General features: G+C 41.9%; 2 protein-coding genes across 5 annotated transcripts; both read left to right on the top strand.

The window, feature by feature from the left end:
- The first annotated feature begins 886 nt into the window (after positions 1-886).
- atcaya (ATCAY kinesin light chain interacting caytaxin a) lies at positions 887-13276 on the top strand. Of its 3 annotated transcripts, XM_039606297.1 has the most exons (14): positions 887-975; positions 1593-1894; positions 3046-3145; positions 4766-4824; positions 4922-5176; positions 5503-5676; positions 6244-6346; positions 6451-6582; positions 6925-7011; positions 7494-7592; positions 7816-7851; positions 8058-8126; positions 8228-8280; positions 11314-13276. In XM_039606297.1, exons 3-13 carry the CDS (start codon positions 3069-3071, stop codon positions 8259-8261), a joined length of 1125 nt encoding a protein of 374 aa, XP_039462231.1. In that variant the 5' UTR covers positions 887-975; positions 1593-1894; positions 3046-3068; the 3' UTR covers positions 8262-8280; positions 11314-13276. The 3 variants fall into 3 exon arrangements, with proteins under 3 accessions (XP_039462231.1, XP_031599297.1, XP_031599298.1); XM_031743437.2 differs by lacking the exon at positions 887-975 and having other exon boundaries at positions 1196-1894; XM_031743438.2 differs by lacking the exons at positions 887-975; positions 1593-1894; positions 3046-3145 and adding an exon at positions 3600-3756.
- Positions 13277-16198: 2922 nt separating this feature from the next.
- Positions 16199-19724, top strand: LOC116323164 (muscle-specific beta 1 integrin binding protein). 2 transcript variants are annotated; one of them, XM_031743441.2, is made up of 8 exons: positions 16207-16400; positions 17164-17254; positions 17823-17871; positions 18142-18316; positions 18754-18825; positions 18916-19022; positions 19118-19203; positions 19424-19724. In XM_031743441.2, the coding sequence occupies exons 1-7, from the start codon at positions 16375-16377 to the stop codon at positions 19201-19203; spliced, it is 606 nt and encodes a 201-aa protein (XP_031599301.1). In that variant the 5' UTR covers positions 16207-16374; the 3' UTR covers positions 19424-19724. The 2 variants fall into 2 exon arrangements, with proteins under 2 accessions (XP_039463442.1, XP_031599301.1); XM_039607508.1 differs by lacking the exon at positions 17823-17871 and having other exon boundaries at positions 16199-16400.
- The last annotated feature ends 4843 nt before the right edge of the window (positions 19725-24567 follow it).

The raw sequence follows: 24567 nt of genomic DNA on the forward strand, positions 1-24567 counted from the left end.
TAAAAAATATCAAAACCGCTGAGATTAAATTCTTCTTCTTCTTCTTCTTCTCATTATTATTATTTTTATTATTATTATTATAGCGCTTAATGACACCGTATATCTGTGTCATAAACATTATTCAGACATGGCTCAAAATTGTATGCGAGTCTAGTGATAAACCCAACCTGAAACTGCTGAAATAATAGTGACATAGCAGAGGATGCGTGAGAACACATGAACAAACTTTAGCAATAGTGCTAGAAATATAATATATTTACCCTGTACATGCTAAATGACAATCTAGTGACATCCACAACTTACTATTTTTTTTTTTTTTTTAAATTTCTGTTCTGCTTTGCCCCACACAAACTAAATGGCCTATATATAGCTGTTTTTGTTTTGTTTTGTTTTTTATCTGGTCTTATTTTACATTTCAACAAACAGATCATATATTTTTTTTAAACTGTAATTTAAAAAAGTCAATATAACTAATTAACTCCAGTTTTACGCTTTAGTAAAGGCACTGCTTTAATTTGTTTCCATCGTTTTTCTGCTTTTAACTCTTTTACACTTTGTACTGATTTGTATCATTATTATTTGTTATACGTACTTTTAGGAAATATTAATTGATATATAAGTAAATGAATAAATTTTAGCGGAGACGGAAGTACGCTGGAGTGAATGCTCTCGCTTTGCTTAATACTCTGGGTATGTATGGCTGGGTGATTGGACGGGTGTTGCGTGCCTCTGATAATTGAGGTAGAGTCTAATGTTAACCCAACTGCCTGGGGTGAGTCATACCAAACACCATCACATCCAGCTCTTCTGCTTGTTTCGTATAAAAGTGCACTCGTCCATGATGCTAAAAAGACTCATTTGACCTTGGGGTTTTAAAGGCATCAGCTCAGGATCAGTACAAAAAAACAAAAGAGAGGAAAACCCTTATTATGCATAAGAGGGACACAAATATTTGTTAAAAGCTTTTTCTCGCAGGTAAGTACTCACGAGGCCTTATGGACCGAATAAAAAAGACCTTTTAGGAATGTGCAGAACAAGTATTTTCAGCCATAGTATGCAGGGAAGCTGTAGGGGTGATATGATTGGCTGGCAGAAAGTGAAGTAAGGGTCTGAATAATTCATGTTGTGGGGTAGCAGGTATGAAAGAGGCTCGAGCAAGGAGGCATAGAGGGTGGAGAGAGGCTATGGATGGAGAGAGATGCTGTTGCCAGGGAACAGCAGCCACACAGACCACCACTGAAAACAACAGCAGGATTATCTGATGGGACTAAAAGGAGACAGAGGCTGGTGCTTATTTTTCCCAAGTTGCTGCAGGGATAAATAAGCTACTTCCATGGAGGAATGTAAATACAGTGGAAGCCCAAAGAAGCTTTTCAATTGATACTGTGGTGAGAAGAAAAAGCTTCTCCGAAGGTATTTGGGTCCACATGAAGGGAGAAGGGAAGGGGGGGTGTCAATATATAGAGAGAGATCACGATGCCAGAGCAGATGCGTTCCCATTAAAGGAATTTTGTGTCTCGGTGGTGTGGAAGTAAGAGCTGAGAGGCAAGGCTGTCGGCTCGCTCTTCACGGCCAGTCTTTCCCCAACAAAGGTGACCAGAGGCGGAGGAGAGGAGGGGGTGGTCCAGAACAGAGGTGCCCCCTGTCCTCAGACACCTGCTGCTGGCGAGCCGCGGACATCGAGGACACTGTATGACTGTGTCCGTGCAAGAGTGCGCATGCGTGAATCCGAACGAATGAATGAGAGACGGAGAGAGAAAGAGGAGGAGGAATTTCAGACTGACCCACGCTTTTCTGTTGATGTGGAGCAGCGGGGCGGTCTCCCCTCAAATCTTTGCATCTGTGACTGAGGACGAGGAAGACGCTCCACATCGGGAGATCTCACGCCGCTCGTGTGAGTTTAACATCCTTGCATTTATTTTATGCATGGTCACACAGCTTGCACATGCATGCAGGATTGTCTGTTAATGTGAGAAATCTTTTCTGTTGGATGTTCCACTTGGGGTGACCTAGAAAGACTGTGGAGCCATTTTACTGCACCTTTTGATGCTGATTGGCTTTGCAGAAATCGTTGATGTTCTCATTTGAATACAAGGAAGAAACCACCCGCTCACAGTTACTTGGTGTTTATTTATTTTTTTATAAACATGATTTTGCGATTTACTCCTGCTGGCTTGCCTCCACACAAGAATTTTCCTCGTGCATAATAAAAAAAAAACGTGTGGAAACAAATTATTTCCTTTGTTAGTTATTTGGCTGCCTTCCATTTCATACACAGCCACAAGTGCTGCTGCCAAAACCACACCACTCCTAGCGATTATATCACAGTGTTGCTATTATTTCAGTATGCACTGCTGAATGTCATCATCGCACTGGAGCTGGTTGTACTACAGCACATTTTTTGTGGCTAAACACATCTTCCCATTCTGTTTCTAAGTGCAACCTGCAACCCAAGAGTGGAAATGCTTCCATCGCTCTGTGGAACAGGCTCGGAAAAGCATGAGGAAAGCAGAACTTTAGGTCTTCTTATTAAGCATCCACTGAGACGCTCTTGCAGTTGACTGAGAATTCTCTCTAAGCTCTTAAGCACAAATTAATTCATGCTTTCCGAAATAAAGTTTTTCTATTTAATGGTGTTAGTGCCCGGAAGCCTGAGAAAGCAGAGGTGTGGTAGACTTAAAGAGGAGTCAGTTTTGTCCTCCACGTCTGCCTGTGGAACTCCAGGCGAGGCCAAAGTCATTTTTCATATTTGACTTTTGAAGGATTTCTGAGCCCAGAAAAGCGAGCTCAGTCCGATCCAGTCACATGCCTCTCACATGTGCTCCGGTGGGCCGGGGGGATGAAAAACCACGTGAGCTGCAGTGACTTAAGCCCCCTAATTATAATGAAAGAGAGTCAATTATTTGGGAGAAATCTCACCACAGAGCTGACTTTTCCCTCAGCATACAGGCCAAAACACATGTTCCTGCAGTGCAGCAATGTGTGGCACCTTTGGTCTGTGACTGCGAGTGCTATTGCTCATAAAAAATCTCTCCACACCTCCAGGCCCCTGCTCTCCTCTCTGAGGGATGGGCACCACAGAGGCGACTCTACGAATGGAGAACATGGAAGTAAAAGACGAGTGGCAGGATGAAGACTTCCCCAGGTATGATCCTTCCACTTTTTATAGGCATCTAGTACGCGGTCATGTTGATGTGATGATGAAAACTGATTGTAAGATGAAATAAAATCCACTTATTCTCCTTTAAATTCTAAGCTGATTGGTAATTTTCCACAACACGATAAGATCTGCGATATTGTTTATAATTATGGGAATTTGATGAGCAGTGGCTGAAATTCAGAGCTTAATGAGCAGGAAATAAGTAGCAGGAAAGTGTGATGAAAATCAGCACTGGGCTCCATCCTCCTCCTCCTGCTCCTCCTCCTCCCTCTTCCCTCCTCCTTTGTTGGATGGGGGAGGCAGGAAGCCAGGGAGCAGGTGCAGCGCTGTCTTGGAAGCGGTGTCGGGCAACGTCATGTGACGCAACGGCAGTCGCTGATCAACAACACCAGTTCAGGAATATGGTGGCAGGTTTTGGTTAAAGACGGAGGGTCAGTCAGTTATTAAAGAAGAATCAGAGTGATGCTCTGCTCCGGTCTGGCTCATAGCAGCTGAGAGGACAGGGAATGAGACCAGACACAGAGGTGTGTGAGGTAAAAGATAAAGATCATTAAGGATCGGCTTGGACAAAAGCAGCCCCGTGCTGTCTCCGTAAGGTAAGCATCAGTGGTTCGTGCTCATCTTAAGAGATAATGCAGACATAAACAGATGAGCTTGAGCTCGCCCCCCTCGTCAGTTTGCATTTCTATAAAAAAAGAGCTTCATTTGTGACAAAGGAAGCGGCGGATCAGTAGTCACTGCAGGGGTCCTGGGGGAATAGAGGCACAGCGTTCATCAGCGTCTGTTTCTGTGGGCTGAAGCCTGATTGTTGGCTCAGGAGGAGCCTGCACTGTCACACAACTGTCCTCCTGCTGATGGGAGGATGAGACGGTTGGCTTTCACGGGAATGCAGCTAAGACCCTCTCTGCTGAACAACACTGCGCTAGAGCTCTCTCCTCCTCCCAGTTTTTTTAACCACTGAGAGCACAGCTGCGCACTCAGCTCCTCGGTTGTTCCTCGGGTTTTATTGCCGACAGCCCAAAACAACACATGCAGGTGCAAGCACGTTTGCCCCCATTTGCTTCCTTATTCTGCTTTAGACACACTTGACAAGGAGGGAAGAAGAGGAAGATGTTGATGTCCTCTCATCCTCTCCTCCTTCTGTGCAGAGTGCAAACAGAAGCAGAAATGCCTCCACTTTGTTTGTATGCAGACACACTTTTTTCTCCTCTATTTCTCCACCCCTCCATCATCCGCTCTGACTCACACCCTGCCCGGCGGCGCTGTAATCGTCGTCTCTCCCCGGAGACAAGTTAATAACCATCTCTATCCTCTTCTGCGTGCTCTTCTTTTCAGCGCTTAGCCAGATTAGTGACAACACCCACGCCTAGCTTGGACCTTTTAACGCGGTCCTAATCACATTGATCCGTTTTATTATGAGGTCATAGTCAAGAAGTAGGGCACGCTTTAGGATACATTTATCTCAGCTGAGGAAAAATGACGTTTGTTTGTATTGTTTGGCTGAACCGTTACTCTCTGCAGCATCATAACTTCCTCTCTGTCGTGTAATAGATTCGACAAACACAGCACTAGATGCTTACATAGTGTATGTATGTTTCCAACCAGACCACTACCAGAGTACGGAGACATGGACCCCTCCTGTGGTCTCACAGATGACAGAACCTGTAAGTAACACCAACAATGACCATTATTGATAACAAACCCCTCTCTGTGTGGCATGATTCACAGTTTCTCTCCTCCTGCCCTCTGGTCTCACTGTAGCTCATCCTACCTCCCTGAACGTGAGCTCACCGGGAGGAGGAGGCGGTGGCGGTGTGTCCTCATCCCACCGGAAGAGGCGTACGTTGATTGCCCCGGAGATGAACCTCTCTCTGGATCAAAGTGAAGGTTCTTTGTTGTCAGATGACTTCCTGGACACGCCGGATGACCTGGACATAAACGTCGACGACATCGACACGCCAGATGAAACCGACTCACTCGAGTTCATCACGAATGGCAATGACCTGGAGTGGGAAGGTAAGTACCAGATCCATAACAGGTCGCTGTTTTTTACTCCTGATATTAATCCTTCAGCTTCAAAAAGCTGAGGCTGAACTTTAGGCAAAAAAAGCCTATTTAAGCTGAAAATTCACTACATGTATCCATGCATGTACCATAAAATGTCAGCTGAGAAGTTACACTGTGCTCTTTAACCTAAACATGCTATTATATGTCGAGTTTTACAGAGACTTTGCAAAAAGAAAGGCTCTGTAACACAACCTAACTTAAAAGGAGCTTACACATATTATGATTAAAGTTTCCTTTCGACTAAAATGATTCAGCTTAACTCTGTTCGTGCCCAGATGACACACCGGTGGCATCAGCGAAAGCAAATCCTGTTGACAGATCCGGAGAGGTGGGCGAGGATGGGAATGCCAACAACGGACGCCTCTGGAGAACAGTGATCATCGGAGAACAGGAACATCGCATCGACATGCAGGTCATCAGACCTTACCTTCGGGTCATCACACACGGAGGTGAGTGTCAGAAAAAGCTCTCAAACCCCAAAAGTTGGGACGTTGTGTAAATGTTGATAAAAACAGAATACAGTGCTTCACAAAACTCATAAAGTCTTATTTTATGCACAGTAGAATATAGAAAACATATCAAATGTTTAGACAGAGAAAGAAAAACCTGGATATAGTGTGTATATATATGTACGGTGTTCCTTGATCGTGTGCACAGGCAGTGATTTCCGGATGCTGAGATTTCCATGACTGACTAACGCCTGAACACCTGAAGATCGCGTGCACTCAACATGAACTTTCCCCTTGTCGCCTGCATGCAGAGATTTCTCCGGGTTCTCCGAATCTTTGATGATATTATGTTCTGTAGAGGACGAGATATTCAAAGTCTTCACAATTTTATGTATTGTTGATGCATTTTTTGCAAACTGGTGAAACTAAGATGCTCTCTTTATACCCAGTCATGTGTCAAATGAGTTAATGTTTTTCAGGAAGTAGTTGAAACATATTTAAACAGTTTAAACATTCAATATGTTTCCTCTGTTCTGTTGACTGTAATCTTAAACTCTCTCTCCTCAGGTTATTATGGTGAAGGCCTGAATGCCATCATTGTGTTTTCTGCTTGTTACCTGCCTGACAGCAGCTGTGCAGATTACCACTACATCATGGAAAACCTCTTCCTGTGCGTCTCTCAGTCAGACCCGACTTACTCGCACTTTTAAGCCCTTTATTTCAACACATTTTGAACTGCACCCAACAGGAAATCATAACTCTCGTGTCCTCCAGGTATGTGGTGAGCAGTCTGGAGATGCTCGTTGCTGAGGATTACCTGATTATTTACATGAATGGAGCAACTCCTCGGAACAAGATGCCTGGCATCAGCTGGCTGAAGAAATGCTACCAAATGATCGACAGAAGGTCAGAAAAAAGTTCAATAAATTGATTGATATCTAGCGTATTGAGAATTTCTTTCTATAGAACTTCTTGGAGATGTCCAAATGGACATACCAGCTATTTTCAGCCGCTGAACTCTGGCTCATCTCCATCATCCCACATACATAATGCTGATATTGACAGATGTGAAAGGGAGAGAAATAAAAGTTTTCTCAAGCTGTCAGTCAGTGAAAGGTTGTCGATGACTCTGAGGCCTGTTTTGCAGCTGGGATTAAAATTAGAATAAACTTTTAAGCAGCAAAAGTGTATTTCCCATAAGCGTGTGAACAACGATGCAGCTCGAGTTTTCTTTCTGTTTTCTGGCAGATTGAGGAAGAACCTGAAGTCTCTAGTCATTGCTCATCCCACGTGGTTTATACGCACCGTCCTGGCTATATCGAGGCCTTTTATCAGGTGATACAAACAAGCTGAATACCAAACACTGAACGCTTTCCAATAAGACCTGAAGGTTAATCGATACAGGCCACACGATGTCTTTTAACCTCCTGAGAACTGAGTCCTTGTTTGGGATGCACTTTTTATTTTTCTGATAGCTATTTGTGATCAGACAGTCCTGTTAAGTCTATAAACTAAGCTCACTTGTTACTTTGTTACATAGTTGCTACAAACTAAAAAATGAGTGTGTCCCCATATGGGTAAATGGGTTAATTTTACAGAATAATACAATAAAATCAAGATTTTATAGTAAGTATGAAGTGTAATGTGCAGGAAAGGAAACATCCCTGAGACACAGAGTGACTATAATAACTTTAATGTGTTTCTCATTTAAAATATCAGTTTGATAGGGTGGATCTGTTTGCTGCAGATTGTTTTTAATCTTTGTCTTTTTATGTTTCTGTGTAACTGTTGTGTTGCTTTTCTCTCGTCCTCTGCAGTGTGAAGTTCATGAATAAGATCCAGTACGTCCACAGCCTGGATGAACTGGCAGAAATGGTGCCCATGGAGCACGTCCATGTCCCCGAGTGTGTGGTGCAGTAAGTACCTGTGACCACTAGATGGAGAACATGAGCTTTACCTGCAGGCAGCGGTTAATCCTTTTTTTCTTTTTTAAAGTTATTACTCATGTAAATCAAACCGAGAACAAGACTGCTGTTTGAATAAATGTAAAATAAGATTATCACCTCAGTTCTTAAAAAGAGGACTTAGATGAGGATTTACTGTGTGATGTGAGGATATAACAGCGCCTCTCATTTTCAGATTTGACGAGGAGAGGATTAAAGCCCGGAGGGAAAGGTAAGATATAGCTTTGTGTAATTTTAAATAGCATTACTCACCAACCTCATGCATATTAATATATATATATCTAATTGTGTGCAGAATTAAGAGTGGCTTAAGCACTTAGAACTGGATAATTGGCTGCAGAACAGTCCCATCTAATAACATAACTGTGTGTGTGTGTGTGTGTGTGTGTGTGTGTGTGTGTGTGTGTGTGTGTGTAGGATTGAGCGGGAGCAGAGACAGCAGGAACAGCATCCAGCCCCACAGGAGCCAGTGAAAAAGTCTGAGAGGTAGAGGTCCTCTTAAACCACTTAAACAGCTCGTATATCAGAAACTCATCAGGTTTCAGTTCATTATCACAGCTCTTACTTTTATTTCATCTTATTTTCAGGCCAAAATCAATGATTGTAGGTCAAGGATTCTGAGAAGGACAGAAATTTGAAGGTAACATTGCACTTCTTATTTCAGTCACAAGATGGTGCTCTGCTCTCACATGAGTTTACCACATCACCCATTAAATGGTCTGTATTTGTATAGCACTTTACTAGTCCCTAAGGACCCCAAAGCGCTTTACACATCCAGTCATCCACCCATTCACACACTGGTGATGGCAAGCTACGTTGTAGCCACAGCTGCCCTGGGGCAAGGTTGCCAAACACTGGCGCCACCAGGCCCTCTGAAGGGTCTTGCCCAAGGACACAACAACCAAGACTGTCCGAGCTGGGGCTCAAACCAGCAACCTTCCGATTACAAGGCGAACACCCAACTCTTGAGCCACGATCGCCGATCGCACGATTAAGCCTCCGCACACGCCTCAATACAGACCATTGACAAAAAATTCCAGTGTATGTTTATAGAAGTACATCCACTCTGGGTCTATGATATGTCCTAATATTTGATTATTGTTCTATGATAGTTGGATAGATTTGTCTGTTGCACATTGTCAGGCTCACAAACTGAAAAAAAAATCATCTTATTGCTTTGGTGCTAAAAGCATTAGTAGAACTGAGCAGGAAGCAGTTTCACAGTTTGCACGGTGTGAGTTGGTACTTGTATGATGTGTGCTTCTTGTTTTTCTTCTCGGAGTTTGCTGCCTTTAAATACTGAGGTTCTGTCATGAGCTGAGCTTTTTCTCCTTCAGTGTTTCTTTCTTTGCACGTCGCCTTCCACGTCGTTTAAGTGATGTGATGACTGCAGCGAGGGAACAAACTTAGCTTTGTTTTTAGATTTTAGGGGTATTTTTTTTTACATATTTCACTAAACTTTAGCCTTACACAGTTTGTGCTGTATGTCTGGATGAAGTTCCCTGGATTTAAACAATTTTGGTGTTTTTATCATCAACATAAGGCAGACTGAAGAGGTTAATACTGTTCATTTTAAGTCCTGTTGTCAGTCCTTGAGGTAGATAACTCCTGTACTGAATCTGATTTAGGCTAAAATTTCAGTGGATAGTTGTTGTTTTTTTTAATCAATGATATCCTTACAGGCTTAAGACGGCGGCACATTGTGGGTAAGGCTGCTAATGAGGCAGTACATGCTGGTTGAAACCAGGTGGCTGAAGGTTGTATAGAGAAGTGACCTGTGACTGTCCAGCTAATATGCTCAGAGAAACTGTGTGCTAAGCTACACATCACTGATTAGAAGGAATAAGAGATGCAGAAGCGAGATTCTTGTCAATTTGTTAAACTATTTGAAAAGAGATCATTTTTAGTCTGACCCATCATACACTCATACTGGCCACTTCATTAGGTACACTCCTTCAACTGCTCCTCAATGCAAATTTCTAATCACCCAATCATGTGGCAGTAGTTTGATACACTTTGACATGTTGACGCAGTCGAGTCAAACTCCTGAAGTTTAAACCAATTCAAGTGACGTCGAATGTGGGAAGTTCTGGGTAAAATGCCTTGTTGATGCCAGAGGTCAAAGGTCATGACCAGACATCTTTGAGCTGATAGGAAGGCAGCAGTAAGTGAAATAACCACTGGAGGTATGCAGAAGAGCATCTTTGAATGTGGAACAGCAGAACAGCAGATGGTACACGGCAGCAGGAGACCACACCGCTGCTCCTGTGAGCTGTGAACAGGAAACTGAGGCTACAGTTCTCACAGGCTTGCCAAAATTGGACCACAGAAGATTGTCTGTGTAGGTTCTCTGTCATGTGGGTCAGTTTTTAGGTTTGAGCGCTTGAGGAGAAGGAAACTGGACCTCGTATTCAAGAAGCTTTTTCAGTTCAAAAACAACTGGTGGAAAATCCTTGGTATTTAATTTTTTAGTGGGATTCTCCCTTTGGACATAATCCTGGGAATTATTGGCCCACTGTTAATGAAGCAAGTCGTTAAGGGTCATTTCCACCAATGTTTTAATCGTTTGTGAGACTTTGCTCCATCGCGCTTTTCATTATGTGAGCACGGGTTGAATCGCCTTGGGAAGAGACTCCAAAACTGCATTGTGGGTGGCTGATTCCTGAAGCTGTAAGCCACCATCTCCGTTAAACGATGATCATTTACAGTTAATGAAAATGTCTCCTCTGTCTTCTTGCTCCAAAATGGAAACATTAGCATAATCAAACATGTCCTGTGCAGATATCCAGCTGAATCTTGTCCCACTGAGGTGGTTCTCCTGTGCTGTGCTATGCATATGTGGAGTAGGTCTGTGTAAAGGTCCAAGCATTCCTCCCTGCATAGACTACACTGTGTATGCTGTGCAATGTGCAGTGCTTGTGTTTGGGTGTTTTGTTCTGGGAATGAGCTGGTTTTGTCAGCTGGGTGAGCGTTTTGTCCTGATTTCTGCAGTGACATTGAGCTGGTAGGGTCAGAATGTGGCAAAAACATCACGAGAGCATGGATCCATCCTGCCTCATATTAGTGGTTCAGACTGGTAGTGATGGAGGTGTGGGGGATGGCCTGTCAGCATGAACCGACCCATCTTCTTATGAGTGCTTACAACAGGATAACGTGCCATGCAGCAAAACCCAAAACTGGTTTCTTGAACATGACAAGTTCACTGTACTCAAATGGTCTCCACAGTCACCAGCTCTCAATCCAGGAAAGCACCTTTGGGATGTGGTGGAACGGGAGATTCACATCATGGATTTTCAGCCAACAAATCTACTGCAACTGTCTGATGTTATCGTGTCAGTATAGACCCAGATCTCTAAGAAATGCTTCCAGCACCTTGAACTGAGGCTGCTCGGAAAGCAAAAAGCAGATCCAACTCGTACTACCTAATAAATTGACCACTAAGTATAATCTTTTCAGTTTAACTACAAAAAGCGACTGATAGTAAAAGATTTTAGAAGCAAAAGTCCCGTCTTTATTTCCTTATTTCCAAAATAATTGCCTTTTTTTTCTTTAGATAAACACAATGTGGGCCTTTTTCCGTCCCTCATAGAGAGCTGCACATGTCTAAAATCACACTTAAATGTTTTTATTGTACAGACATAACAGTTGTTTGTGCTCTTTTCTGTTTGTGCAGGGCTCATCTGAAGTGGAGCGTGAACGTCCAGCAAGTCTACACAAGCTTCGTGTCGTCATCCCGCTGACGATTTGTGCCGTCATTGTCCGATCAAAACAAAATGAATTCTCCGTCCCATAATTAATAACCCCACATGCCACTGGGAACTCACCCCTCCTCTATCCCAGAGGGGTTTTAGGGCCACACTTGAAAATGTCTAAATGAAGTCACTGCTCTGTTACCAGATTTTATTTAAAACTTGAAACCGTTGCTCGATTCAGTCATTCTTTAATCTGCTGTTAGGGAGCTCATGCTGGATTATAATGAGCCTCCTTGTTTCTCGTTGTTTGAGTCAGAGATTACAGGCTTGAAGTTAATGAAGGCAAATACCTGAAAATTGTGACAGTTTAAAAATATGAGCAAACCTTGAAGCTCCTTTAACTGAGATCTGGGTCAGTACGAGACCACTGGAACAAACCGGTCTCACATTTATATTCGTGCCGGTTCATGTGAATGTCGTGTGCGTCAGATGTAGATAACAAGGCTTTTCCAATGTATCAAATGACTTTACTTCATTTTTATTTTTTACCTCATAGCTGCTGTATCATAAGGCCCTTTGAAGCGCTCTCATATGCTGTTCTGACATGTCAACATGTACTAACGTTTGCTGGTGCGGGGATCCTTTAGCTCTGTGAAGTTTCCTTTGTACGCCTCCACCTGTACTGTACCTGGTGTCATTATGTGCCTCAGTCATCCTGAGTGTTTAAAACAAAAGGCAGGAACGTGAGCGCTTACTGCAGTTTGTGACCCATATTAGAAAATCTACAGGAATCCCCGTGGATTGTAAAATGTATTTAGAGAAGTTCAAGCAATATATTGTTTATTTTGTGTACCATAGTCACATAAACAGCCTTCATACAACACTGAATGCTTTGTATTTAGATAATACTTTGGCTAAACTCCATATTACATGTTCCCATAAATGTAATACTAACACGTGTGCAAAGTATCTACAACAAATTTGTATAGATTCTGTAAAGATGTGATGAAATTCAAGACATAAAGCAGACAAACATTTACAAACTGCACATGAAGCAATGAAGCTTTTTCTTGGAGGGGGATCACAATTAATACGTTTGAATTTCATTTTAGAATAATGAGTAAATGTTTTGGTCATTTCAGCACTTCAGAAACGTCCTCAATGATCAGCAGTGTCAGCACCACTGGACGGTTTAACACTGGTTCTCTCGCGTCTTCCATTTTTTCAAATTATTGTAGCAGGAAGGCTGAAGCGTAGGATTACTTCTGTGTGGACTTCATGACTTGATTGTCCGTAAACTGCTCATATGTTTTGCACTATTGAATTTGGATAGTTTAAGACTATGATAGATTTATGTTTAGGAGGCGCTGTGCTCTCCTAACATGCATTTTGAGCTGTTGTTAGCATGACTTTTGTTTTTGTGGGTTGTGGGCATTCTTATGCATTTTTGGTACAGAAAATCTGACCAATGAAAAGTCTGTTTATAAAGTGCCGACTTACTTTCCTCCTGTTCTGTTGCCTTTCCAGAGTGGGAACGTTGGACAAAAAGCTTGAACTTTTCTTTTTGTGATCCTTTAAGAGTGTTTTTCACTGGCAAACCCGACCTGAGCGGCGTCCCGTCTTCACTCTGTGAGGGGGACGCCTGTCGTTGGTTTGTTGGTTAAACTGAGTGCCTATCGAACCAAATGCTTTGAGGAAATCCAGAAAAATGAAGGAATGTACAGTGTAGCATTTTACTTTTTGGTTATGTTTTTTATTTGAGTCACACTCATGCATAAACTGTTCATTCTGACTATAAAAGCACAAAATCTGTAAAGTTTCAAACCATAAACCGACCATTTTCCTGCTGTAAAATGTTTGCTCAGATATGAACTGTTTCACTTTCCTGAAGCTTCCATGATGGTTTCTGCCTGTAAATATGACTGAATAAATTGTTCCTCATCATATGTTCTCTGTTTGGTGCTTAGAGCACTGCCTGGGCTTAAATTGGTTACACGCGTATTAAAGTACTTAATGTTCGCTGAGCTGTTTGCATATATTAGCTTGACTTCCTGGGTGTCACGTGGAGGTGGGTGTGTGACGGCTTTTTCACAGAACAACGTGTAACAGGGCGACTCTTTCTCAGCACCAAAACAGTAGTGTGTGACGTGATGCAACGACAGCTCTGAAAAGTGTTTACAGGTACAATATACACTCACTGGCCACATCATTAGGTATACCTGCTCCTTATCACAAATCCCTGAGACGTACGTGTCACCAACTCAGTGCACATGCAAAGCAGATGGGTTACAGCAGCAGAAAAGCACATGGTGTGCCAGTCCTGTCAGCAAAGAACAGGAAACTGAGGCTACAGTCACCACGGCTTACTAAAATTAGACAACAGAAGATTGTTTGTGCAGGTTTCTCAGTCACCCAGGTCATGTTTTGAGCAGGTGGACTTTTTTCTGTCTCTCTCTCTCAATCTAAGAGACCTTTTCAGTTCCAAAACAACTAATAGAGAGTTCCAGATATCATTTAACCCGTGGTGGGATTCTCCCCCTCGAGGTGCTTCTGAGAATATTTGACCCTCTGTTAATCATATAATAAACCAAGGGTCGTTACCGCCAAGGTGTGAACTGTTTGTGAGACACTGTCCCACCCTGCAATCATAGGATCTATTCAGATGTGCTGAGGTGTCATTATAGGTGGCTGATAGTTGGTGCTGTAGGCCATTACTGTTTAACCATGGTCATTAACTTCCTTTACTCCTCTCACCCTGCCTCGTTTTAACGATTCATGCTGGTGGAGATGGTGGTGTAGTGGTGTGGGGGACACTTTCTCTGCATGCTTTTGGCTCTTTAGTTTAGCACTAAGGAGCCAAAAGTTTGAGCATTGTTTAAATAACACAGCTTACCTGATTGTTGTTCCTGCCCACGTCCAGACCTGTATGACCACACCGTGTCACGAAGCTCAAACTGGTTTCTTGAACATTACAGTGGGTTCACTGTGATCATGTGGCCTTTACAGTCACCGCATCTCAATCCAGTAGAGCACATTTGGGAGCACATTGGGTCAATAAATATGGACCAAGTTCTCTGGAGAATGTTTCCTGCACTTTGTTGAATCTATGCCATGATAAATTTAAAAAAAAATGTTTATTTTAAGATGCTGTATGCTGAAAAGCCAACTTACCTACTATCTACTGAAATATTTACTTTAATGAAACCATTGCCAATGTTAATCATTCATTTCCTTATTCTCTATTGTTTGTCAAAATATATGGAAACAATTGATTTGGTCTTAAATTCAGAGGTAATAAAACAGTAGTTTGACAGTAGCACAAACTGTCCTAACTATCTGGAGTCTACAGTGCACCATAACTATGTTCATGGATGGCTCTTGTGAGCTTTAGTTTCCTTTGTCATAATTGTTAGTTTAAAGTTACACAAACCAGCTCACACTGGATTTACAGTGTGACCCTCCCACTTGCAGGGATGGCCTGTAGCTGCTGAAGACTGCAGACACTCATGTGAAAGCTTCCTCGTTTTCTTGGATCTAGGAAGACTTGTAATTGCAACACAGCTAGAAGACTCGCCCATCACACCTTTATGATGTTAACTTTCAACTGTTGAGCCTCAACGTGCACGTGGACACAAACACACGTACTGGGAAACAGATCAAGGCCATAAAAAAACATTTTATGAAGGCTGTAATTCACATCTACTAGAACCTCCACGTGTTCTCTCGAAATATTCACTCATTTGTCTCTTACCTCATTTATGACACGACCCTAGCAAGAACATTTGTGGCAGAAAGTAAACATCAGGCATGCTCCAGTTCACAGCTGAACCCGTGACTTCTCCTTCGTCCTAATTAAGTTTTGTTTTTTTTTAAATGTAGGTCCTGCTCACTGGCTCACAATAGAGCTCACACTGCCCTCACACTCCTGACACACTTCACACATGAATGCTCACAGTCACTGGGATGATATATTATCAACAACCTCTAACAACAAATAAACCACTATATATATATATATAGTGATGTATATGTATACTATATATATATATAGTTTGAAAATTAGTCAGAGACAAGAAGCATATTTTTCCCCATGCCAAAGACTCAGATGATCTACTGTGACTGCTTTTAATTTAATGAACATTAGTAGCAGACAAACTATAGTCCCAGCATTTTTTTCTTAAAATTTCACTGAAGTATGACAAAATAAAGGAAAAACTGAAATACTTATAGGGAGCAGACTCCAGACTCCAGTTTTCAGAGGGTGGGCATTTTGCCATGGCTTAGTATTAATATAATTATGGTTTTCTTATCTTAAATAAGGTAAATGAAACAGTACTTGCTTTCTACGACTATCGTCAACACATCAAATGAGAGAAAATAGTGTGTTGTACTGACTGTTTCACGTTTTTCTTTTAATTTGTCACCCCTAACTTGGTTCAGAGATGTTCCAATTATTATTATTACTCCTAATTTGACTTTCACCCGAGCACATGACCATACTGTAAAATATCAGTGTTATTTTTATGCATCCATTTGACACCATCAATGGTAGTTTTCCACAGGCCGCTGACTCTGCAGGTGGATTAGATGCTGAATGGAATAGTACGAGCGCCTCACCATCTGGCTCTCATATGGACATCAGTAAGCGAGGAAACAATAAGGAAATGGGTGAAAGTTACCGGCTTCTGATTGGCCAGCGAGGGGTTTGGGCGCTCTGCCCGCTGCTGATTGGCTGCTAAAAAGGTACACACAGAACAGCTCTGACGGCACGTAGCACGAGGGGGAAAAAAGAGCACGAGCACGCCTGGCCACGAGAACACACCACGCCCACGTTCGCTGTGACGTTGTAGAGCTAGCTGGATATAAATTAGCGCGCCTCCCGCTCGCAGTAGTACAGAGAAACACGCTGAGAGCAAAACGGGAGATTTCTGAAAGTATTTTTGGAGCGTTTAGAATTCTTATTTTAAAAATTTGGGATTTTCATTCCTGGTGAAACTTGTTCGTGACTGTTTGAACGAGACCTGTCCGGAAGAAGCGAGACGATGAAGTGCATTATAGGAATTGGCGGGTACGTTTGACTAGCTTTTCGTATTTATTTAACTACGAAGTCAACGGTTTTATCCGTTAACGTGAAAAATGGCTGCTGTAAGTCGACTAAACACACTGACAGTGGAGCAGGGTCGCGCTGCGGCGGTGCTCTGACTGCACTGTGTGGTGCAGTTCATTGTCGTTATTGCTCGTACAGGTTTGTTTTTGCCAAACCGGTGCTTTAGTTGACTTTTTTTTTTTTTTTTCTCGTAATAGTTATTGTTTGTCTCAGATTCATAGCTGTTATCATTTTTGGCCGCGTGTTTATCAGCTGCCCGCCACAAACATGTTCAAAGTCACATCCGGTCCGGTCGGTTTGTTGTTATAAATCGAGCGGGACTTTTGAAAATTCACCGCGAGGTCAGCTCAAAAGTGGAGGGAGATCTGAGTTTAGTGTTGTCATAACACGAAAACTTATTATTATTATTATTATTATTATTATTATTATTATTATTATTATTATTATTATAATACTTGTGCAACATTTTAATATTTAAATGTAACACATTTAAACTTGTTTTCTGAGTTGCACCCAGAGTTTTGTGTTTTCATTTGTTTCGTAAAACTGTGGGACTCTTAATAATGTACACAAATTGTTTACTATGTTGAATATTAACAAAGCTCAATATAACACATAAATACTCGCAGCCATAAAGCTAACGTAAGGTCATTTATTTTGCTCATAACACACTTGCTTTGGTGATAGCGGGCATTTTTATCACCCTGTGCCTTTTTGTTTACAGGGTGACTAATGGTGGTAAAACCACTCTGACAAATAACTTGATCAAGACTTTGCCCAACTGCTGTGTTGTGCATCAAGATGACTTTTTCAAGGTGAGTGTAAACTAGTGGATTGTTGTTTTTGTCTGTTTGTTTGTTTTTTTTCCATGCTGCTTTCTCCTCTTTGGACACTGCATGATATTTGCATTTCAACAAAATAGGAGGGCTTCCCTGAGTGGTACCCCACCCCATCCCCCCACTTTTTGTTCTCCAGATTAGCTCCAGAGTTGTCTTTCCCTTGTTGTCTTGCCTCACTGCGTCTGTCTTGTTTTCCCTTCCCTACATCCTTGAATTTCTCCATTTATACTCCTTATCTACATTTTCTTAAGATAGCCGTTAACATCAACTTCTCTTGTTATTTAGTCTTTTCTTATTTCTCTCCGTATAAGCACTATTACATTAGATAATGTGTTTTGCTTTCCACCCCCCCCCCCACCCACCCCCTAGTTTAGTCACAGCTGCATACTTGTGTGAACGGCTTGCTTTGTTTTGTGCATGCCCCTTGCTGTGTACCCTCTGTACTCACTTGTTTGGCCTTAATAACTCTGGCATGTGAGTGGGATCTGCAAGTGTTCAGAGCTGTGAGGTTGCAGCAGTGTTTTATTGGTCACTGTTATTTCAGAAACCCGATCAGATAGAAGTCGGGGAGGACGGCTTTAAACAGTGGGATGGTAAGACTTCACCCGAAGACTGCCAGTGACTCATTAATCTTATGTCCACATAGCTGCCCATTTTAACATAGTTTACCCCCACAATCTATAATTGCACACATTACAACCATAATCATGCACATCACAAGTTTATTGTAGCCTTCAGTAGCTCGCAAACAACAAACACATATCCAATAAATTACATTGTTTACTTGGGTTTGTGCTGACCACCTTCTTTTTTTTCTTTTTTTTCCATCATTTCTTTTCTTGCTTCTTAATCTTTCTTTATAGTTATCACGGCGTTGGATATGGAGGCCATGACCAACACGATAAAAGGCTGGATTGAGAACCCGGTGAAGTTTGCCAGATCTCACGGTGTCCCTTTGTCTTCTTCCTCCGATTTGGCCAACACCGACGAGCAGATCCACATCCTGATTGTGGAGGGCTTCCTGCTCTACAACTACCCGTAGGTTTAAAGCTTTCATATCCTTTAATAAATGAAGTATTGTTGACACTGTGAGCACATTTGTTTGAAGTCAATCAGTTAATTATCTTCAAACAACTGATTTATCTGGTTTCATTAAAAAAAAAAATTGATAGCGACACACATTAGGCAGTATGAGTTCTGCCGTGTCACGTGTTGGTTTGGCGTGCTTACCACTCAGTCGTGTTCAGTGACGCCCACGTGGCCAGCTCAGGCATGTCCTGCAGTTAGTGATAAGGCCTTCAGCAGAAAGACGCTGTCAAGGTGCAACTCTGACATCGCTGCTGCTGCGTGTTCAGTGCGCTAGTGATGACTGTCAGAGGTGTAGATAAGGCGCCATCTGAACAGTTGCATAACTGAACTCCCTTGACTCTGAAGATGTTGTACATCATTGCGTCACTTTTCTGTCTGCCTTCTAGGCCCCTGCTGGATGTCTTCGACAAGTGCTACTACATCTCAATACCCTACGAGGAGTGCAAGAGAAGAAGAAGGTGAACAAATGAAAGATTTCACTCGTACCGTTGGGAGTTTGTCATCTTTTTCCTTAGTGGAAGTTCTCACTGTATTTTCGTCACTTTCAGTACGAGACAGTACACCGTCCCTGACCCTCCTGGCCTGTTCGATGGCCACGTGTGGCCCATGTACCTGAAACACAGGAAACAGATGGAGGACAGTGGCTTGAATATCGGTATGTCGCAGCTGGATTATGGAAGGACATCTTTGCCATCTATGTATGTTGGGAGTAAAAGCATTAAACATGTGACTAAATCATTTCCTTTGCAGTGTACCTCGATGGCTTGAAATCCAAACAGGAAATCTACAACCAGGTGTATGAAGACATTCAGAACAACCTGCTCAATCGTTTATAGGTAAGGAGGTGGAGGGAGTGTGCCACTGTTTCATTAATGTTCTAAACCGTACACAGTTTAGACATTTGTCTCCTATGGGGAACAATTCAGTTGTTTGTACAGCTAAAACATTTAGATCTTGAAGAAGTAGATGCATCATACATCCTGTACAAATGTTGATGAAAATATAAAAGTGTGGTGTGCAGACTTGTCTAACAGTTCTGTTTTCTGTTTCTTGCAGCAGGAAGACTCGTCTCACACCTGTACAGAATCTGTAAATAGGCCCAGTGACTTTTTTATTAAGGTGTTTTTGTAATATTCATTTTTAATTTTTTTTTTTTTTTGTAAATGAACGAATGAATGTTAACTTATCGTTGTCTTTTTATCATTTTTGTGATGATCAATGTTTTGGTTATTTCTGTGAAGGTGATTGTTGAACCGCTCGTTACTTTGTTACCATTACATTAAACAGCTTGTATTGGACCATTTGATGCCAGCCACATTCACCTGTCAATAAAAGCATTATTTGCTGTTGAAGGGAACAAACGTGTTGTTGTTTCTGTCACCGTGAAATCAAACGTCTGCAGATGACGTTGGCGTTGGATCACATACTGAATGGTAGCGTTATCAATGCTGCTTGTTGCCTTTCATCTTAAATCCTGACAGCCGTGACTGCACTGAGCTGTTAATAAGCCTGCCAGGGTTGATTAAAACAGGCCTGCAGTGTAAAACTGATGACCGTGTGCTGGGCTGTTCTAAAATCAGCAGGCTTACATGTTTTGTATAGCTTTATGTAAGGAGGATGAAAATCTTTGTTTAAAGAAGCAGCTCAGTGACACAGATTACCCGCCTTATTTAGAAGAGATTAAGTATATAATGTAAATTTATGAGGATTTGGGGACTTTTTTTTTTTTATAAATGTGAAAAGGAAACATGGATGTAGCTGTGGTCGTGGTGGATGTTTGTTGCTCAGCACCCAGTTTGTACTGGTTACTATTTTTTTTTTCTACATTTTTAATTATGTTTTTATTTAGTTTGAATTTTGAAATTTTGATAAAACTAATTTCCTGAATTACACAGATTACATGCGAAGGGTTTCTACTATCATCCGGCCCACTAGCAGGGGTGGGCAACTCCAGGCCTCGAGGGCCGGTGTCCTGCAGGTTTTAGATCTCACCCTGGGTCAACACACCTGAATCAGATGAGTTCATTACCAGTCCTCTGGAGAACTTCAAGACATGTTAAGGAGGTCATTTAGCCATTTGAATCAGCTGTGGATAAAGGACACATCTAAAACCTGCAGGACCCTCGAGGCCTGGGTTTGGACACCCCTGCACTATAGAGTACAGTTGTGGTCAGTTTTCATAAATGGCATAATGGCCTTTTAATGGTTTCTTTGAACTTTTTTTCCCAGGGTGAAATGATCGTCCAGCTTTAATGACTTAAAAACAAGAATTTGGTCTATTTTGATTTCATATTGTGCTTTCCATGCAGGTTTAAATATACACTTACTGCCCCACTAATATTACTGAATTGCAACCTGACTAGATGATGATCGACAAGCTTCTGGCATGTTCTCTTCTGGATATTGGGCCATTCTTCTTGGCAGGCTTTGAGAAGGCCGTTCCAGAAGTTAATGTCAGACGGCTTTATCCATTCCAAAATCAGTTTTGATTTGAGTTTCAATAATCTATAATCAATAATCTGTTGATTTGAGATGACATTGAAGACTTTGGAGGTTGTACTCTCTGGGAGCACCCAGAGCATGCTGCTACCATCCTGCATGACCATTGGCACAGTGTTGTTTTTATACATACATGCAAATCTTTTAATAAGTTGTGCTGAAGGTTCTAAAAATAGATTTTTTAACTTGACGAGATCAGAGCCCATTAAATTCTTGTTAGTGATCATGATTGTGTACAGCTGGTGGTTTCTCTTTATCAGCATAAGGATTAGTTTCACAGCATTCGTCAATGACTGTCTAAGAAGGACAATTGAACACAAGAAGGTCTCTCTGAGTCATATTTAAACAACTGCAGACTCCAAGAAGAAGCACGAGTCATTCACACGTGTCACTACTTTGCTAAGAAAACCCAAACTATCACCCTGAGATGAAGGAATTTGGTTGTTTGATGGCAACTTTTCCTCATGGCTACCAAAAGTGGTTGAGGTGAAACTTGCTAAGGGGGATTTAACCAAATATTAGTGGGGTGTATGCATACTTTTGACACTGAAAATCAAAGTTGTGCACCCAGTGCCTGTTTTTAACATGATTAAAGTTGTATGCTGTAGCATTATTCCACTCTGGAAAAAGAACAGTTCAAAGAAGTCATTAAAGGCTCGAACTCCTGATGAGTCCATGTAAACTTCCGATCGCAACTGTAAATATGGGACAGGCCACTTTGTGTAGCTGAGGTTGTTCAAATAGCTGAAGGAGAAGCAAGTGGTAGCTGAATTATCTGCTGCATGGCTATAATTCTTTGGTGACTCAGTGTAGCAGGCACTGCTCAACCTCTCTGAAGGAGTTGTTGAAGTTTTTGGGATCATAGCCGACTAACACGGATAACCAGCTCTTTGTTTTGTCACTGAGTAAATGGGCCATGCTGGATTTCATGTAGCTGATTCCCAGCTAGACCTGCAACAGTAGTGGGAAAACTCAGCAGCTCACAGTCATTTTTGGAAACCTTAATTACAGTACACAAACCAAGGTGAGCCATTTTTGCCTGCATCTATTTTCTAAACAGGAAATGCCCTTTCAGACCCGTATATCTGCCCTCCTGCATGTTTGCACAACACTGCACCTCTGAAATAGCTCAAGAAGAGTGGGTCACGGACTAGCCACAAGATCGAGACTATTAGCACGAGATTTACAGCGCATGAGGCCCGGGACACGTGCTGACATCACCTACGCTTTCATATTTATAAATAGGGCAGAATAATTTCCCGTTTCCCCCAAGGAAATACTTTCTCCAGACACAGAATGTGGTGTGAACTTCAGCTTATACTGCAGCTAAATATAGGACAGGTCAGACAGGTGACTGTATTTTAAGTGTCCTCTTTTACAAACTGGAAAGCAGCCCAGTGATACTTTGATCAAGAGCATTTGGATTGAACTAAAGCAGCCTGGACTTTATCACAAGTGCTCCTCTGGGTTTGTAGTGTGGCATATCCAGAAATAACACCCTTATATTCTGCCCTCATGCAGGCCTGGCTCAGATTTAAAAACAAGAAATCTGCAGTGACTCAAATATATCCACCTTCTCCTGTCACCATTTACAGTAATAATTCTTTCCCCAACTGCCAACTGCTCGTCATGACTTCAGCTGCAGGTACACGTAACCCATCATGTGAGTGGCGTGTGGAAATTGAGTGACAAAATAATTGTGACGCTCTGACAGGTGGTCGTGGTCTGAACCACACTGACCTTGACTCCCGGTGGCTAAATATGACAGCAGTATGTGTGACGGCTGTGGAAGCATGCACTCGAGACAACCGCAAATCAAAGAAAACACGCCTTTATTTACAAAATGACGCTGCGTGTACCTGGGCTGTAGGTGTAGTCACACACACGTGAACCAGTGCACGATTCGCCACAGATAAACAGGGCCAGTGTGGCCCAGTGGCAACGTTATCCCGAGCTGCTTCATAGTGCAAACAAATCCGGTCTAGACATTTTCCTGGACCCACCTGACTTCATTGCTGCACAGCATGATTGGATCATGTGACTGGAAGGCATCCATCAGCAGCATGTGGGCACACATGATTCTAATCTATAGCTGCCCCCACCCAAAAATAATAACACTACTGTGCTGAATGTATGGATCCCATGGTTACAAATGTGCACGAGGTGCTGTGTGTTTAATACCTAAACACTGTCTGTTTGCTAACACGTGGCCTGAAATGTATCTCAAATTAAACTTTGAAGGCTCTGAAAATGACTTTTTTCTTTGTTGTAGGGTGAAAATGATCCTTTAAATCATGATAAGCTTTGTTAGATATATTCCTAAAGTTGAGTAATGTATTGACTAACTCTGACCTTTGTGTTGGAATCACACACCTGCTCTCACTGTGAATCAAATGACAACAAAGTTTATTACCTATGGAAAATAAACTGTCTCCCTCGGTGTTGTAACATCCAGTGCACTTCTTACTGACAGCTGTTTACACAGAGATTAAATTACAGTTATAAGATTCTTTGTAATTCACATTTTACCCATAATTCAGTTTCTCGTTTTGTGAAATATAATGCATGCTCCTGAATAAACTGTGGAAAGTTATGTGACAGGAGTAACACTGAGCGTGGTCTTCTGCTGCTGAACTCATCTGCTTCAGGGTTTAACATCTGGAGATGCTCGACTGCACACCTTTGTTGTAAGAAGTGTTGAGTTACTCTTTTCTTCCTATTTTCCGGCAGCTTCTGAAATACTTCCTCATCCTGATGCTTAGTTTGAGCGTCCGATCTTAACTGTGCCTAAATGCACAGACCTGCTGCTCTGTGATTAGCTGATTAGATATTTGTGTTAGCGTGCAGGTGAACAGGTGTGTACAGGAACACGGCTGTTTTTCAAAGGGAATTTACTCGTTTATTCTGCATTTACTTCATTGCCACATTTTGTCAGTATTTTCAGTTTGTTTTTTTTTCTTGCTTAAAACATGATGGACGTAATAATCTGTTACATGTGCTATTTTATGTGATGATTACTGTTACTTGAATACTTGAGAACCATTGTTAAGCTTGCTTACATAAGAATTGACTTTCGCTCATGTAAAGATTCAAACCTCTGCAGGGACTAAAATAACAGCACAGACATATTTGCAGCACGGGGCACCTACGATAAAGTGAAAGAATGTAACTGGGTGGCTTTTGTTAATGTTATTAGACGCATTATTAATTGTATTTATGCATTAATAAGTATGTAGCATTACACTGTTGCAGCAGTTTAGGTGGGACTGTGATTTCTTTCTTACCCTGACCTTAAACTACCAGAACATGTCAAAAAAATGTGGTGAAGTGAAAAGCTTAACATACCATCTGGAAAGTCGTGGATTATAACTAAAAAGAAAATACTCAGCGTGCTGGGATTTAATGAATTGCACTGAGCAGAAGTTTCTAACTGTAACACATCTTTTTGCTGTCAGTGGGTGACTTCCCCTCTTGGCTGGTTACTCTGAAATAAACATCCTTCTAGTGGGAGCCTCTCTCTTTAACCTCTAAACAAACTAAAGACAGACTTCATCATGGTGTCACATTCCAAGTGTGGGACTCAAAGTTGGGAAAGATTTGTTTTTAAGCACATGTGTCTGAATTAAAACCAGAGGCACAGTGTGCTACACAGGGTGAGACCTCCTGACGTGCTGAAAGAATCACACCAGGCTGTCCGAGCA

Source organism: Oreochromis aureus, linkage group 23 (genome assembly GCF_013358895.1).
Source record: "Oreochromis aureus strain Israel breed Guangdong linkage group 23, ZZ_aureus, whole genome shotgun sequence".
NCBI classification, from domain to species: Eukaryota; Metazoa; Chordata; class Actinopteri; order Cichliformes; family Cichlidae; genus Oreochromis; species Oreochromis aureus.

Bases quoted from the DNA above. Each gene is read 5' to 3' on its own strand.
- atcaya (XM_039606297.1), top strand. From the start codon at position 3,069: ATGGGCACCACAGAGGCGACTCTACGAATGGAGAACATGGAAGTAAAA. The intron at 5,177-5,502 runs GTAAGTACCAGA...GTTCGTGCCCAG, and splicing joins CAATGACCTGGAGTGGGAAG to ATGACACACCGGTGGCATCA. The intron at 7,852-8,057 runs GTAAGATATAGC...GTGTGTGTGTAG, and splicing joins ATTAAAGCCCGGAGGGAAAG to GATTGAGCGGGAGCAGAGAC.
- LOC116323164 (XM_031743441.2), top strand. From the start codon at position 16,375: ATGAAGTGCATTATAGGAATTGGCGG. The intron at 16,401-17,163 runs GTACGTTTGACT...TTTTGTTTACAG, and splicing joins TGCATTATAGGAATTGGCGG to GGTGACTAATGGTGGTAAAA. The intron at 17,872-18,141 runs GTAAGACTTCAC...CTTTCTTTATAG, and splicing joins CGGCTTTAAACAGTGGGATG to TTATCACGGCGTTGGATATG.